General features: G+C 44.2%; 1 protein-coding gene across 3 annotated transcripts in view; it reads left to right on the top strand.

Annotated features, from left to right (window-relative positions):
• npas3 (neuronal PAS domain protein 3) overlaps positions 1-16,921 on the top strand; it is a 227,106-nt gene that overhangs the window by 43,965 nt on the left and 166,220 nt on the right. For 2 of the 3 annotated variants that reach the window (XM_030117194.1, XM_030117195.1), the window contains exon 2: positions 11,691-11,789. The exons of the other annotated variant lie outside the window; for it this stretch is intronic. In XM_030117194.1, the coding sequence (XP_029973054.1) occupies positions 11,691-11,789 (99 nt within the window). The remainder of the gene's footprint in view (positions 1-11,690; positions 11,790-16,921) is intronic. 3 annotated transcript variants of the gene reach the window in all.

The following is a 16,921-nucleotide window of genomic DNA, read 5'->3' as shown; positions in this document are numbered from 1 at the left end:
TCTGCATTGAGGCTGCACATGTTGCGAAATCGTGAAGACCGCCATGAAACCAGAGAGCATTGACTGATCAGACCAGATGGACGTCTTTGGTACTGTTTGTATTTTAGTCTTTTATGAGCAGTTTCTAAAAACAGCCGTGACCAGTGGTTGTTTTGTTGAGGAAGACCGTGACGAAATGAATCAGGACGACAACTTCAGGGCGAGACTCTCCTCCACACATTTTCGTCCCATTTTGTTTTAAGTATCACTCATATTCTGTCTTCATGTCTGAATTTTCAGTTTAATTTTCATTGAGGTTTGGTCCGACGGATATTTTTCGTCTTGGTTTGATTAGTTTTCAGTAACTACATCCAGTCCACTGACAGTTTCACAAATGAAAACCTTGATAAATGAATAATATGCTCAACGGTGATCATCTCAAAGACATTTCTTTATATCGTTGATGTAAACCTGCACACATACAGGGCTTCACAGTCCTGGTCCTCCAGTCTTCGTCTGGTGTCCTGCAGGGTCCAGGTCTCTCCCAGTTGTAACACCTGATAGTAATGAGACTCGTTAGTGGATTTTATAGGAGCGTCGATAAAGACGTCTGGTCAGATTGAAGCAGAGAGCTGAAACCTGCAGGACGCCTGGAGGACCAGGACTGCGAAGACCTGACAGAACCACGCTGAACAGGTGAGAAATAGAACAAACAAGAGCAAAACAAATATAAAGGCTCCAATCAATTTTAATAAGAAAGAAACTGAAATCCCAAAATGTTTTGATGTAGTTGCTCATAAAACTGAAGAGAAAATTCTGATCAGTAAACAATCTGTGGTGATAAAATATATATGTATATAAATTTCAAAATAATTTAAATGAAAAAGAAACTAAATAAAGTATAATGGTTGACGATCACGGCTCTAGACGTTTGAAGCTGACATTTTCGATGCGGTGATGAAGACTGAACGTTCTCTTCATCCGACTGGCTCAGGAACGTCTTTATCAGTGTTTTGAATCCCTTCTGCAGTTTGCATGTTCTACCTGAGCTTCCTCCCACACTCCCAACACAGAGGCCTGTGGGCCTCCCGCTGCATGCTGGGAAACAACCCCAGTGGATCAATGACGGACTTGATTTTCGGAGAATTCACTCCAACCGTCACGTCAACTTCTGCAAACGGCGAGAAAGCCTCCCTCCTGCAGCCGGCTCGTCCGCTCTCCTCGGACCGTATCGCTCATCCAAACCTCCTTCTTCTCTCTCTTTCTTTAATTTGAGCAGAATATTTTGCTTTAATGCATTTTTTTTTAAATCAAGTCAGCGTTAATATTCAAAACTGCAGCTTATCAATGTTTCTCTCTTTGCAAAGCAGCCCATAAATATTAATGTCCATCGGCCACGCTTCCTCCACGCAGAGCTGTGTGTGTGTGTGTGTGTGTGTGTGTGTGTGTGTGTGTGTGTGTGTGTGTGTGTGTGTTTGCCTGTCTGTGTTTGCTTGCATTCATTGTATACGTGTGTGATTCTGTATGCAAGCGATCCGCAGCTTGTCTAGGAATTTGTGTTTGCGTCTTCATTTCCCTGTGTGTGTGTGTGTGTGTGTGTGTGTGTGTGTGTGTGTGTGTGCGTGTGTGTGTGTGTGTGTGTGTGTGTGTGTCTGGGGGAGCAAAAAGTCCAAGCTAAATGACCCTGCAGAAATTCTGTGCATGAATAATTGGCAGAGTGTTTTTGTTTTTAGTTTTTGTTAGTTGATCTTACACACACACACACACACACACACACACACACACACACACACACACACACACACACACACACGATCATTATTTCCAATGGAAACAAAGCTTTGTTTAGTTTAACTTGCTGGAGCTAGCTCTCAAGCTAGCAAAACTGTTTAGCTAATAAAAGCTAAAGTGGCTAAAAGTAAGGCCGCTTAAGTAGCTAATTTATTCAGCCGTTTAGTATTTAATTAAAAAATATCCAAGTTAAATGGCTCAAGTTTTTAGTTTTCTGTAGGTGTCTGCTAATTCAACATTAGCTTGGATTTCTATGTGCGTGTTTAATTTTAGCCTCTTTAGCTCAGTACTCTATTGTCTACAAACACAACTCGTCATAAACATACCTGAAATGCTACTTTAGTGATTATCTGCTAATTTATGGTTCAGTTTTCCCAGATCCGTTCATTCAGATAATTGTTTCATTAATATATAAATGAACTAAACTTTTTTTCGAATGATGTAAATAAGTTTCATACTGAGGGACTGAATCCAGCAGCGCTCTGAATTGCGATAGTATTTTTAGCGCCGGTTTTCCGGCTCCGTGCTGTAAATTACTCCGACAGTCATCGGTTTTAAGACGCCGAGCTGTTTTTCTTCACCACTGTATTAGTCCTTTATGTGTAATGAAATTCACACATATACTAAAGGCATGATTAGCATATATATTGTATTGACACAGCGGCAGTGTGTTCCCTCTCTCACTCTGTCTATCTGTCTTTTTTCTCTTTGTATACATTTCCCCCTCTTATATTGTGCTCTTTTTATGTCTCTGTCTGCTGTCGGCCCCCCTCTCCGCTCATGTTTCTGTCCCACTTTGAAGTTCAGCTGTGCTGTTTTCTGTAATTTTTATCTGCCGAACATGCGCCCGCCACATTGCCGCAATTATTTACAGTAGAGGAAGAAAAAAGCGAGTCCCATAAACAGCTGAAAAGATCCATATTTTGGTTTGTTATTCACAGATCAGCTGCAGCGTGTGGATGGTAATGGCACGGGGAACGATGAGAGTCCAAACAAAGACGGAAATGAAGGGAGCTGTTTTTCAGAAATGTTTTTTCTTTTTTTAAGGTTTTTAATATCACAAACTGTGTATCAATTTACGATAAAGTCTGATTCAAGCTAGAATATGTTAGCTTCACAGTAACTACCAGTTTAGCATGTTAGCATTACAGCTATTCACTTACAGTCATTACCAGTTTCACATGTTACTATTGCAGCTACTACCTTATAGTCTAAGTAGCTTCACGTGTTAGCATGACAACTACTATCTTACCATCGTTTTAAGTTTCACGTCAGCATTACAGCTACTAACTTATAGTCACCACTAGTTTCACACGTTAGCGTTATAGCTGCTAACTCAAAGTCAACTAGTTTCACATGTTAGCATTACAGCTACTAACTCAAAGTCAAGAACCACATCAGCAATATGACTGCTAACTGATCAAGCAGAAGGTGTAACTACACTCAGAAATGTCAATGTTTCACACTGATAACGTTGTTTCTGACGATGTAGCACAGCTGTGAGTTTTGGTTTTTTGATTCAGGAACGTTTCTAACGATGTAGCAGTGATGTGAGTTTGGTGTTTTGCTTCAGTAACGTTTTGAATGGTGTCGCACTGATGTGTTTTGGTGTTTTGCTTCAGTATTGTTGTTTCTAATGGTGTAGCAGTGCTGTGAATTTTGCTTCAGTAACGTTGTTTCTCCTTCTAACGGTGTAGCAGTGCTGTGAGTTTTGCTTCAGTAACGTTGTTTCTCCTCCTAACGGTGTAGCAGTGCTGTGAGTTTTGCTTCAGTAACGTTGTTTCTCCTCCTAACGGTGTAGCAGTGCTGTGAGTTTTGCTTCAGTAACGTTGTTTCTCCTCCTAACGGTGTAGCAGTGCTGTGGGTTCGGTGTTTTCTGCTGCAGGAGGCTGAGCTGCAGGAGGAAGTCTCTCTTTCATTCATGGTGTCCATTAGCACTCCTCTGTTTCATGCCAGCCATTCACATTTCCCATGGAGACCGCACACACACACACACACACACACACACACACACACACACACATACACACACACACACACTGTGTTAAGTCTCCGTGGTTACTGAATGCCTTTTTCATTGACTGTCCGTTACCATGGATGTGAATGGACGAGGGGAGATGAGAGGATGATTAGAGGAGGACAAGAAGGAGAGAAGGAAAACAACAACAAATCTGTGTGTGTGTGTGTGTGTGTGTGTGTGAGAGAGAGAGAGAGCGAGAGATGAGAAAAGGAGTGAAGAAGTAAACGATTTCCCAGTTTTTTTTTCTTTTAGTTCTCATCATGTTAAACAAGCTTCGACTAAAATATGGTACTGACAACACACACACACACACACACACACACACACACACACACACACACACACACACACACACACACACACACTATTCGATTGACATGCACAGATCTGGCTATGCATAAATACATGCATAATCCATGGGGCAAGGCATTCCTGTAGACATGTGGGCTTGTGTGTGTGTGTGTGTATGTGTGTCTGTGTGTGTGTGTGTGTGTGTGTGTGTGTGTGTGTGTGTGTGTGTGTGTGTGTGTGTGTGTGTGTGTGTGTGTGTGTGCATCCCAGTTTCTTTGTTTGGACACTCTTTAGGGGCAAAACTCACACAATGCAAATCACTGTTTTCTTTTCTTCAGGGTTCAGACTGAAGGGTAGAGAAGAGTTAGACTAGTTAGTCGTTCTCCTCTTCCTCTTACTATTCCTTCTCTTCCTCCTCTTCCTTCCCCTCTTCCTCCTCCTCCTCCTCCTCCTCCTCCTGCAGTAAATCAGATATAACAGGATATATTGTCCTTGTAATAGAGCCTCTCTCTGACTCTCTGAAGCACACAAGTGACTAAACAGAACAGCGATACACACCCAGATGAAGTGTGTGTGTGTGTGTGTGTGTGTGTGTGTGTGTGTGTGTGTGTGTGTGTGTGTGTGTGTGTGTGTGTGTGTAAACTGCCTGCAGTGCAGAGGACAGAACATTCACATCATTACCTCCTAATGGTCCTGCAGCCTTTAATTAAAAACACCATTGTTCGACCTTATAATTGTATTTTTTTTTTTATCTCTCTAATTATGTGAAAAGGTTTAAATTGAGCTTAAATGCCTCAAACATCTGATAATATTTACACTTTTCAGTTAATCTACAGCCAGCAGACATTTGTGAGGCGTTTGGATTCTGGACTGGAGATGTGTGAATGTGAGAACCAGGACATGTCAAGGTCATTCCAGAGCATGTGAAGGTCGTTCCAGAACAGAAGGAAGGAGAACTTCACATTAGTCTGTCCTCAAAATGCTACTCTTTTGGATTGATTCCCAAAGTGGAATGTTTTAAAAAAAGCTCAGATTCTGTGGAAATGGTAACTTTTTGAAAACATTCGGACTCGGTCTCCATGGAAACGGGCGATACAGCTACTTCTCCAAAAGTAGCTCCAACTTCATTTCCATAGAAACACACTTTTTGAAAAATGTCCAACTGCATGGAAACACTGAAAATTGTAACTTTTCAAAAGTGCCCTGAGTCAGTGTCCGAGGACATGGAGGAAGTCGCAGCCATGTACGCTCTGGCTCCGTCTCCATGGAAACGCGGAAAATGCAACTTTTTTTTTTGATAATATATATAAGAGTACTGCTTAAGACTCATTGTTGACATGGCTTGTCCTTTGGGATGCATTCTGCACTGGATCCAGACTTGATCAAGTCCAGCATGTTTTTGATCAATTCTAGGAAAAGTCGCTCGGGTGGTTCGAGTCTCATGAGCAAGGCAGGTTTATTTAAAGGGAACCATTCGTACACAAGGCAAATCAAAGACCTTCACAGAGAGAAAGAAACACATACAATCACATGAAAATCACAGAAACAAAACAAGAAACCTGAAACACAAAAGAGTCATAAAAACAGGAGAATAAGCAATTTCGAATGAAGCTAATAGTTCCAGGTTTTTAACTGAGTGTCGGTCTGGAGCCGCCGAGCGGGAGGCGGGAAGCTTCCTGTTCTCCACGTGAGGAGAGAACTTTCCGTCTGCGCCCTGGCCTCCCTGCGGATTCCTCTTAAAACATCTTCATTCCTCCAAAACGCCTTGTTCTTAAAGTCATCGCTGCTCCTCCTCCTCCTCCTGAAATAACACGCCCTCACTCTCTTTTTGTTTTAAAAGCTCGTTTTCGCTTCGCCCTTCAACTTGGACTTCAATCCCGGCGCTCAGATGTCGTCTTCCTCCACGTTTGCCCCCCAAAAAAAGCTTCAGTGCGGGATTTGTTCTCTTCTCTGGGTGGAGACGCTGTTTTTCACTTCTCCTTGACTCCCGAAGACGACGAGATGCAGAGAAACGCTCAGAACTCTTTCCAAACAGATGAGGAGGGAGAGATGAATGGATGACGGAGGAGAGAGAAACGGTTCGTCCGGGATCATCTGCACGGCGGGGGGGCACTGTCGCCGTCCTCTCGTCCAATCAGAACGCAGCGCCGACTCCTCCGATTGGACGAGACGTGAAGGGCAAAGTGACCGCGGGTGACGACTTGGTGAATTATTAACCAGGAGCGTCGCTCTATCCATCATTTTACACACTCACACACACACTCACACTCGTTTCCTTCTGTTATCAGCAGGTCTTGAAGCCAAGCGGGTGGTTTTTCACATTAAAGCTGAAAGATGTTATCAGGAAGGATTGAAGTGACGCCGCCGCCGTCCTGCAGGTGGCAGCACTGAGTCACAGTTTCCTGTTATTAAGCCTCCGTCATACTTCTTCTGCTTCTTCTGTTCCCCAGTGGGAGGAGATGAGATTTACTGGACTCACTGCACCGCCTGGTGGTCCACAGCGGTATTACACCACTGAGAATTGAGCCAAACTTAAAACAGGAGAAGATGATAATGACAGCATTCACTCCGATATACTGACTGGAGTCATAATTGTCGCGTTACTTTTTTTCGGAAGCGCTGAACCTGTTGGAGATTTGCCGAAAAACAAATGTGAATCGTCTGAATCCAGACTTCTTAAGATTTCTTTTCTTATCCTAATTCTCCATGTTTTTTTTCCATTTTTTTTTTCATGTGGTTTCACCGTCTCTCTTTCCTTCTCCGCTCCTGAATGTGAGAATAACCTTTTGCCCGGACATGAGGAGCGCTTGATTTCTCTCATCTGGCCGGTGACATGCCCGCTCATCAGGCTGCTGCCGGCGCCTCCAGCACCGAACTGCACAGCGAGCAGCTCCGACGCCGGGGAGCTGCTGCTGCGACTCTTCAGACGGGAGTAAAAACATCTCCGCTAACGTCATTAAGCATTTTACCAACTCAACCAATGGCTCTCTGCTCAAGGATAATCCGTCTTTACATCACATGCCGTTGCTCTTGGGATTCACACTCCGTGATTAATCGTCTCAAAGTGAGTCTGACGCTAACTTGAAATAAAACCAGCTGAAGCTACTCCAAAACTAGCTTTGATTTAAAGAACAAACACCTGAATGTGGCTAAAAGCAGCTTCGATGAACATGAACTGAAGTCGCTGCCTGAGAATTCTGGGAAAACTCCCCTGAACACTGATCTGGATCAAACAAGCAAAATCTGGTTCCCTTGAAAACGTGGGTCTCTTGCAAAGCGGGACGCAGTGAGAGGACCTTACGTGGAGCGCAATGCATTTTGGGTAGCAAAACAAGCAAAGCTGAAGAGCAGGCGCTCACTGAGAGATGGTGAAAAGACTACAAATTGCGATTGTTTGTGGTTAGCTGTTAGCCGCTAACTGCTAGCCGGTTTCAGTCTGCTTCAGGAGTGCAGTGAGCAGCAAGGCGAACCCCCCCCCCCGAAACACACACACACACACACACACACACACACACACCTCCCCAGTAGAGCCGAGTCCCGGACCCTCCTGGTATGAAAGCAGCCTGAAGTTGAAGTCGCGGTGTTTGAGCCGTGACAGCGAGGCGGCTGGGCCGCCCGTAACGTTGGCCGGTCCGGTAACAAGCGTGTGAGTTCACCAGCGGGATTATGGGTAGTGAGGGGACTCTTCATGGAAGATGGAGGAAAAAAAGAAAAGAAAAGAAAGAGGGAATGATGGAGAAGAGCAAGACGCTTTCATGCTCAGATTTATCGGCTCCGCTGTGTGTGTGCATAATTTGTACATGTGCAGGGCCACCTGAGCTCCTGAGTGTGTGTGTGTGTGTGTGTGTGTGTGTGTTTGTGACAGAGACATACTGCAGAGTGCTTCTACCTGTAAATGTCATGCGGCGCTCCTCAGCTCTGACAGCTGAGAAATCAGCGGTAAATCAGCCGCTGGCTCGGCTAAAGAGGTGATTAATAAACATGTCATCTGTGTTTGTGTGTGTGTGTGTGTGTGTGTGTGTGTGTGTGTGTGTGTGTGTGTGTGTGTGTGTGCGCGTGCAGACTGTATTTGCTTTAATACAGAGGAGGGCTGATGGATGGAGGGATGAAAGTGTGTCAGGACGAAGGAAACGTGAAGGAGGTGAAAGCTGTTGGCTGCACTCACCGTCAGATTATCAGAATTTTTTTCGTAGTTTTGGTTGGTAAAGTTTAAATAAAAGTTGATAATAAAATAAAATTTATTTTATTTTAGTTTTATGATTCAAAGTTTTTAACAATTTTATGTTTTTTTTCCATGATTTTGTTCAGAACGTTTGCTTAGTTTAAATAATGTTTTACTCCTTTGAAATCACCGTAATTTAATTTAAACTATTTTATTCCTGCAATGTTATTCAATTTACTCTTCATCTGTTTAATTCCTCTGATGAATAAATTTATAAAATAAATGTATAAATTTATTGAAATATTTTAACTTCAATTTAATTTCCTTGACTTGTAGCTTGTAAATAAAATTTTGATTTCATATCATTTAGTTTTTTGCGTTTTTTTATTCACTTTAAAGATCAACTCAGTCTAATTGACTGTTTTTCAGTTGTAGTTTTTTTCACGTCATTATTTCTGTTTGAAAGTTTCTTATTTTTCTTGTGTGCGTGCATGCATGCGTGTGCACTTATGTGCGTGTGTGTGTGTGTGTGTGTGTGTGTGTGTGTGTGTGTGTGTGTGTGTGTGTGTGCATTCTAAAGCACAGGCCCGGATTTGACCCTGGAAGTGTTTGAACACTTGCAACAAACGACGGGGTTACAGCGAATAAAGACGAGCGCAGGAGTGTGTGTTTGTTGTGGTTCTTGTGCGTGTGTGTGTGTGTGTGTGTGTTTGTGTGTGTGTGGGGTGACGCCGCTGCTCGCTAAACTGACACATTTTCAATCACATGCTTTATTCCGGGGAAATGGTGGAAAAAGAGGGAAAACGGCAGATTTCTGCAGCTCTGCAGGCGACAATAGGACAAGCAGGATTAGTTTTCTCACTGTGTGTGTGTGTGTGTGTGTGTGTGTGTGTGTGTGTGTGTGTGTGTGTGTGTGTGTGTGTGTACACTCGCAGACAATGCCCTGGTAGCCAATTTGTAATATATAGTCGGCCTTGAAAAATGGGCCAGATCTCCCCTCCGCTGTCTGCAATTTAGCTCTGCCGGCGCCCGGCGATCCCCCTCGTCCCGCCTCCCACCACCGCCACTCTCTGCTGATGGAGTGTGTGTGTTTGCGTGTGTGTGTGTGTTTACCTGCTTATGTGCATCTCGGTGTGCCTTCACCCATCAGTTGATGTGTGTGTGTGTTTATACCCAGGTTATTCAATTTCAGCTTGTACATCTGTGTGTGTGTGTGTGTGTGTGTGTGTGTGTGTGTGTTTTACTTTCCCAAATGCCAACGAGACACCTGAATGCATCACCGTGAGGGAAACAGACATCCAGACGTGTGAACGCAGAGCTGATCCACTGCGGCTGTCATTATGAACAGATGATTCTGTTTTATTTACAAAAACAACAATAGTAAACAAACAGCTGTGACGGCAGGGAGCCTGCAGAACCAGACTCAGAGGAGACTTTCTGCAGAGCCAGGCCCTGTCACTCCAGCGTCATCCTCGCTGGGTCGTTTTGTGTTTCCGGTCGGACTCGTCGTCTCTCCTCCTCCTGCCTGTCGACTCCCAGCCGGCAGCGTTTAGCTGAAAGGAACAAGAGAAACAGCAGAGGGGATTTATTTATTCTGGAGAGCGGCTGTGGAGGGAGAGGCGTCCTGAGACGCCGCCGGCGTGACGGAGGTTTGAGTCGCCGAGCGGGAGGAACCGAGTTAAAGTTAAAGAAACAACGGCTTCCGAATCCCCCGAACAGCCCGACAGTGTTTCCTCTGAGCCGCCGTCCCGCTTTCTTTACACACTCGTCTCTGAAGCAGACAGGCTGACCCTCTGGAATATTCAGATTCCTTCTTTTCAAGCAAGTCAGTCTGTAAAACCTTTGACCTTCTGAGAACAGAATCCAAACACGTCGAAGGTGTGTTGAAAAATACTTAAACTGAAGATGACGTTGCTTAATACTCGTTGGTGAGAATGTTAAAGGCATATTGGAGGTTTCTCCGCCGATTTCGTACAACATGGCCGATTTGCCACTTTTGGAGCACTGCGCATGCGCGGCTCCCTCCGCATGAGGACTGTGGGAGCGCGCACGTCAGCCGCACGTCAGTTTGTTTACATCCGCGCAGCTGGAGCATCGTCTTTCCGCTTAGGATTAAAACACATTTGTAATCATGTCAGACTCTTCCTTCAATCATACATAAGAATACGATCGTAAGTCGTGTCTTACGTGTTCATGCAACTGAAACACATCTGAATGGGATAATCAGCAGGTTACCTGTCCAGCAGAAACTTCGCCACGTCGTGATCAGTCCTAAATCCCTTTTGTGCTTTGAATGTCCGCCACCTCGTAAAGGAATCTCCCAGTAAAACTCGCGTTTTGCCCTTCTTTTCTATGGCCTTTCTTCTCTCCTCTGCCATCTCTAACAATGTTCTTTTTTTGTGGCGAGCCATCTTTTGAGGTTTTTGCTGGAGGAGCAAGCCGCTTCTGCAGGCTCCCGCTGCATGTCACTTCCTAAACAATGCTCTGCGCATGCACGGCTCGAAACCAGAGCGCGCACAGAGGTGGCGACTCGACATGAGATGTCATCACGCAAATGCGTTCCTACATTGATTGGCATTATGACTGACCAGTCATGATGTGGAACCATACAATTCTGATTGGCTCTAAGGATCCTCCAGGAGACCTTTAAATCTGATGAAAGCTGATTCTACGCTCATTTCAAACAAACTCTCCCCTTAATCACTTACTAGTCCTTTGACTTACCGAATTCGTTTTAGTTTTGGTTTTAGTAGTTTCCCACATTTTGACTGGTTTCATGATACAAACATGCTGGATTTATCTGAAGTTTGGGACTCTCTTTAAACCAGCCCCAGGTGAGTCAGACTGACTTTGGCCTTGATTTGAAATCAGTTTTGGACGAACGTCCACGAGTTTCTCGCTGGTTTTTGGTTGTTTTGCTTGAGTGTAGAGAGTCTTTCTCAGGTCTGGGGTTCAGAATGATTTCAGGCTGGATGAAGATTTCAGTTTGAACCAGACTGAGACCAGCTTTTGGTTTGGTTTTGAACTGCTTTCAGATGAGCTATCAATCAGTTTGAAGCTTGGTTTTGTACTATGGAGAATTGAACTGAACTGAATATGGAGCTTCGCTGTCGACCGAGACTCTTTTTCTGGTTTCTTGCTCAGTCTTTGAGCTCATTTTGGACTTATTTCAATGCAATTTTCTGCTTTTTTAAAAGATTTTTTCAGTTCTTGTTTTCCCTCCAACTCAAACGTCTTCATTATAAACTTCTATGCAGATGATCACCGTTTTGAGAGCAGACCTCTCAGCAGTGTTAATCTGAACCTTCCTCTGTCCCACTGAGTCAGATTTGCCCGTGAAGCTGGTGCCAAATGACCACGTGAAATCGGCTGCGTGATGTGTGTGTGTCCTCACCCCCTCCCCCTCCGTTCCAGACCCTCCTCACCGTCTCTTTGTGTGTTTCACAGTGACCCCTACTGGGAGCGGCCGGCCAATGCGGGCAGCTGCTCCGCCGCCCGGCCCAAGACGCTCCACCTGGCCGGCCAGCAGCACACCTCGTCACCATGGTAACGTCTGTGTGCGCAGCGGCGGTGTGGTCCCGGCCCGCGGACTCAGGATCGAGCCCGTGATCCGCTGCAGCTGTGAAACGAAGCTCGCAAAGTTCACAGACGGCGGGACGATTCCGTTCTTTTCCAGCTGCAGCTCGTCCCTGGCTTCATGCTGAGCCCAGCGTGGGCCGGGCGCTAGTCTAGTTCTGTGTGTGTGTGTGTGTGTGTGTGTTTGTGTGTGTGTGTGTGTGTGTGTTGTCGATACTGTGTCTCACTGTGGAGAAGAACCCGTCACCTCCTGAAGTTCCTGCTCTGCTCAGATCAGGTGTTTTTATCGGCGGTGAAAACTAGAAAGAAGACTTATCGTTCACTTGATCAATACAATGTGTTTATATTTGCCGACGATGCAGTTTTATCGCCTTTCTTGTCATTTTTTTTTTTTGTGGCACTTAGTCTGAACAGGTTATTTAAAAACCATGAGACAGAAGATTTAACCTTTGACCTTTACTGGAAATCAGTTTGCTCTTCTGTTTTGTGTAAATGTGCAAAAAAACTCTGTGTGTGTGTGTGTTTGTGTGTGTGTGTGTGTGTGTGTGTGTGTGTGTGCGCGCGCGCTGGATTACAGTGCAGCGTAATAAAGGAGGGATTTGTACGAGAGTCAGGGAACTGAAAGGAGACGACAGCTAACGGCTCATTACAGGACGAGCTTAGCTCCGTGCACTGTGTGTAGCGCCGTGCGCTGTGTGTGTGTGTGTGTAGCTGGGTGTGTAGCTCCGTGCGCTGTGTGGTGATCAGCGACAGATTTAGAAGATTTCAACGTGAGAGCTGAAGATCACAACGACCGCAGGAAGCATCTGCAGCTACAAGTCAGGGAACAAAGACCAGGGAAAGTGTGTGTGTGTGTGTGTGTGTGTGTGTGTGTGTGTGTTTCTGTGTGTGTGTGTGTGTGTGTGTGTGTGTAGGAGGTGAAATTGAGATAAATTATGGAGGAGCTGGGTGGCCTCTGATATACACTCCACCTGTCGACTCTGCTTACAGCTGTGTACGGTGTGTGTGTGTGTGTGTGTGTGTGAGTGAGTGAGTGTGTGTATGTGGTTTGTGTTTGTTGCACATTGGAAGAGTTTTTTAGATGCATTTGCTTTAAGTGTGTGTGCTTCTGTTTGAAAATGTGGGTTTCTATTCACATCCCCGTCTGCCTTGGCTTAACTGTGTGTGTGTGTGTGTGTGTGTGTGTGTGTGTGTGTGTGTGTGTGTGTGTGTGTGTGTGTGTGTGTGTGTGTGTGTGTAAATAAGCACGGTGGCTGTAAACTAAAAGAGACAGGTGTACCAGAGAGAGTTCGCTCACTGCAGCTTTGCTCACTTTCCCTCCTTTTGCTTTTCAGAAGTAACAGAGAGAAAGTGTGTGTGTGTGTGTGTGTGTGTGTGTGTGTGTGTGTGTGTGTGTGTGTGTGTGTGTGTATGGGATTTGTGTGCAGGTTTCCTATTTGTTGTGAGGTTTCGAGTGTTTTTAAGTTTGTTTTTATGTGTTTGTGTTACTGAGTGTTTTCTAATGTGTTCTAAGTGTGTGTTTCAGTGTTTCTGTGCTTGATTTGCTGTGTGTGTGTTTTGTTGCCTTATCGAGTGTGTCGGGAGTTCTTCAGTACATTTGAGTCTGTTTCGTGCACTCCATGATTCGAAAGCATTCGTGCTGCTGTGCATGTTAATTTGTATGCGTTCTTCTGTGTGTGTGTGTGTGTGTGTGTGTGTGTGTGTGTGTGTGTGTGGTGTGTGTGTGTTGTGCATGTGACAGAGTGTGTATTTTTGGTGTGTTTTTGTGGCCTTGATGAGTGAAAAGATTCCTGTCGAAGCTGCAGCCCAAATAACATCAACCAGTTAAAACCAGTGAATGAGCAGTCAGGTTCATCTTAACATCAAGTGTGAAGTTTTGACTCCGTTTCATTGAAAAAAGTCTGATTAAATCGTTGATATGCTGACGTTCAACCAGAAGGAAAAAACTAAATTCTGATTCCTAACTGTTTCCCACAATGAAAGAAAGTTCCTCTTTCAGTCAGTTTTATTATCAGATCCGCAAATCTTGAATATATTTCCTGTATTTCTCAAAAAGTGAACTGTTTCAAAGCTTTTATCGTCTGATTCTTTAGAATTCTGGTAAGTCATAAGTGATCTTTCCATTCAGCCATATTTTAATGTTTAGAGATGCACCTGAACACAATTCAGCCAAATACAAAACAGCACTAAATATTTCATTAACTGTTAAAATACTCCCCAGATTCCTACAGACACGTCAGACCTGCTCGTGCTTTAGAAAACACCATCAAAACTTCATTTAAGGCAGAAAATCTGGTCGGGTTTTTTTTCCTAATAATTGTGTTATTGCTGCGTAATGCAGATTAACTGTTTGCTGTTGCTTCATTTTTAACCAAAATATGACGTTAATGTTCAATTCCTGGACAGAAATGAGGAGAAATTGAGCAGCAGAAAGGTTCAAAAGCAGACTAAAGGCCTGATTTGGGTGAAGAGAAAAGTTGTTTTATGTTAAAAGTGGAGAAATAAACTGAAAAAAACCTGACTTTTCAGTGATAATCTGCTTTTGAGGAGCAGAAAACAAGACAGTAGCCAGAAAAGCTTCACCTTGGTGTGTGAAGGCGGCGAGCGGCGGCTTTCAGATTGGAGGTCTTCGGGGGTGGGGGGTGTAGAGGCGGAGCGGAGGCATCGTAAAGAAACACGCATGTCGCAGGATTTACGGCCTGCAGACGCCGACGCTCGGCAGCAGGTGTGTCGGCTCGCCGCCGGTCTGTCCTTCAGACACCACGGCTCCGAAAACACATAAATCCTCCTTTAGACTCCTCTTCCTCCTCTTCCTCTTCCTCCACCTCTGGATGCTTCAGACTCTTTCATTCCTCACATGTCGTTTTAAATTCTGCAGTTTTCCAACTCTTAATTTGAAAAGTTCAGAGCAGTGAGAAGACCGGACCCCCTTCTGGTCTTTAATGCCCCTGGGTGGGACCCAGACCTCATGTTGGGCCCCTTGGTGGGACCCAGACTTAAGACTTCTGCTTTGTTTTGCTTGAATCTAAATGGAATCAGTCAAAAACCTTTTACCTTCAGAGGACTGAAAGTGTCCCAAAGTGAAGTCAAGCCTGTCCAAACGTCCTGAACTCGACTGAAATGTGTCCCAAACTGGACCTAGGATATTTTCCGGGCCATGAGGCACACTGGGTAATATTAATAATGTAACGCCCAGACTTCCAGTTGAAAGAAAGATGAGTTTGATCTCTTACTGCTGGTTTATTAAGCTTCAGAACTTACTGTGTTGGTAACCACGGCGACACAACAGCAAAACTACAGAGAGACAGCTTCTCTCCGTCTGTCCCAAACTAGACGTCAAAATGCTCCAAACTGGAGTCAAATATGTTCTGGGACTTAAACCGACACTAAAGAACTTTTCAACCTTAATAAAACATTTTAATATCTTTTGTGATGATACATCGACTTACAGCTAGCTGAATGACCCTCTGTCACGGGCTGAGGGCGTCAGTATTGCTTTCACTCGGACTGAGCAGCTGTGAGGAGGGTGGTAGGAACCCTGCACACTAAAAAACTCCACATGTGTGGACTGCTTTACGGCATGCGTCATTTCATGATATAACATTGTTTAGCCACCATTAGATTCATGACCTCGTCGCTATCCGTCCTTCACACAGCCACTGGAAACAAATGTAGGCGAGTTCAGTCTAACAGCATGCCACCGGGAGCAGCACTTTACCACGCCACACGCTAGTCCTAGTATTCCTTCAGGCAGAACACTACCGCTTTGTCCACTGGCGCCGCCAAAATCAACGAAAACTGAAAGTTCCTTAGTGTAGCTTTAACAATGTCCCAAACTTTCCCTGAAATCGTCCCAAACCAGAGTTCAATCTGTCCTAAATAAATAAATAGATAGATAGATAGATAGATAGATAGATAATCCTTATTAATCCCGCAGCAAGAACATTTCGATGCTTAAGCAGCAGAATGAAAAGATAAACAGTAGGAAGACTAAAACAGCAGCATACAATACACTCAGTGTCTGTGTTCTCTTTGAGGAGAATTATTAAAAAAAGGTTAAAATAAAGAAATAATTATTGCATGGTTAGTTGTTGGTTGTTTAAACGGTCGGACTGCAGCAGGAAGGAAGAAGCTGCAGCTGAATCAGTCTGTTACTGACGGAGCTGCTGAGTTACAGGCGTCACAAACTGGCCTGGAGAATGTCTCTGTGCTGAACTTTGACCAAAGAATTTCCCAAACTAGACCTAAAAATGTCTGAAACCAGACCTAAAACGTGTAAAAAAATAGACTCTTTCTTAAACTTGACTAGAAAATGACCCTTAAGGATGAAAGATGAGAGAGAAAATAAGAGATACTGAAAGTCCTGTGGAGAAATCAAGATAAACTGAGGAAATGGTTTGTAATATGAAAATATTTTGAGAAAATGGTTATTTGAAATGTTTGTAAAGACACGACACACACTCTGCAGAGAGCAACACACTGCAGACAGTAATGTCTCATTTCAGTGGTTCATCTCTTCTCTTTCGTTTCTTCCATCTTTCTTTCTTTTCTGCAGGTTTTCTGTCTTTCAAACTTTGCATTCTATTTGTGTCTCTTTCATTTTAAGCTTCTCACCTGTTGTTTCTCTTATTTTTTTCTATTTTCATTTCAAGTGTTGTTTTCATTTTTTCTTCTCAGATTCAACCTGGTTTTCATCCCTTCTTCCTCTGTCTTCCCTTCCTTCCTTCGACTCTGCTCTTCCCCTCGTTTCCTCTCCTCCCTCGGTTTCCTCCTCTGAGCGGCGGTGTGATGCGTTCACTCGTCCCTGGTTTCTTCTTTTTCTTCTTCTCTCCCGTGTCGCAGGAGTCGTCTCCTCTCCTCTCCTCTCCTCTCCTCTCCTCTCCTCTCCTCGTCGCTCACTTTGTTCAACTTTCCCTCTTTGATGCTTCTTCTTCTTCTTCCTCACCTTGCTTTTCTTTTCTAACCTACTTTCCACACCCGAAAACAAAACCCCGGCTCACAGAACCTCCTCCTCCTCCTCGTCTCCATTTCTTCTTCTTTCGGAGCGAACAGCCCAAATTCAATAATTTAACTCTTTTCTTTTCTTATTTTGTCTTTTTTCC

This window comes from Salarias fasciatus, chromosome 19 (genome assembly GCF_902148845.1).
Source record: "Salarias fasciatus chromosome 19, fSalaFa1.1, whole genome shotgun sequence".
NCBI lineage: Eukaryota > Metazoa > Chordata > Actinopteri > Blenniiformes > Blenniidae > Salarias > Salarias fasciatus.
The sequence above is the reverse complement of the archived record's forward strand: the minus strand, read 5'-3'. Positions and strand labels throughout refer to the sequence as shown.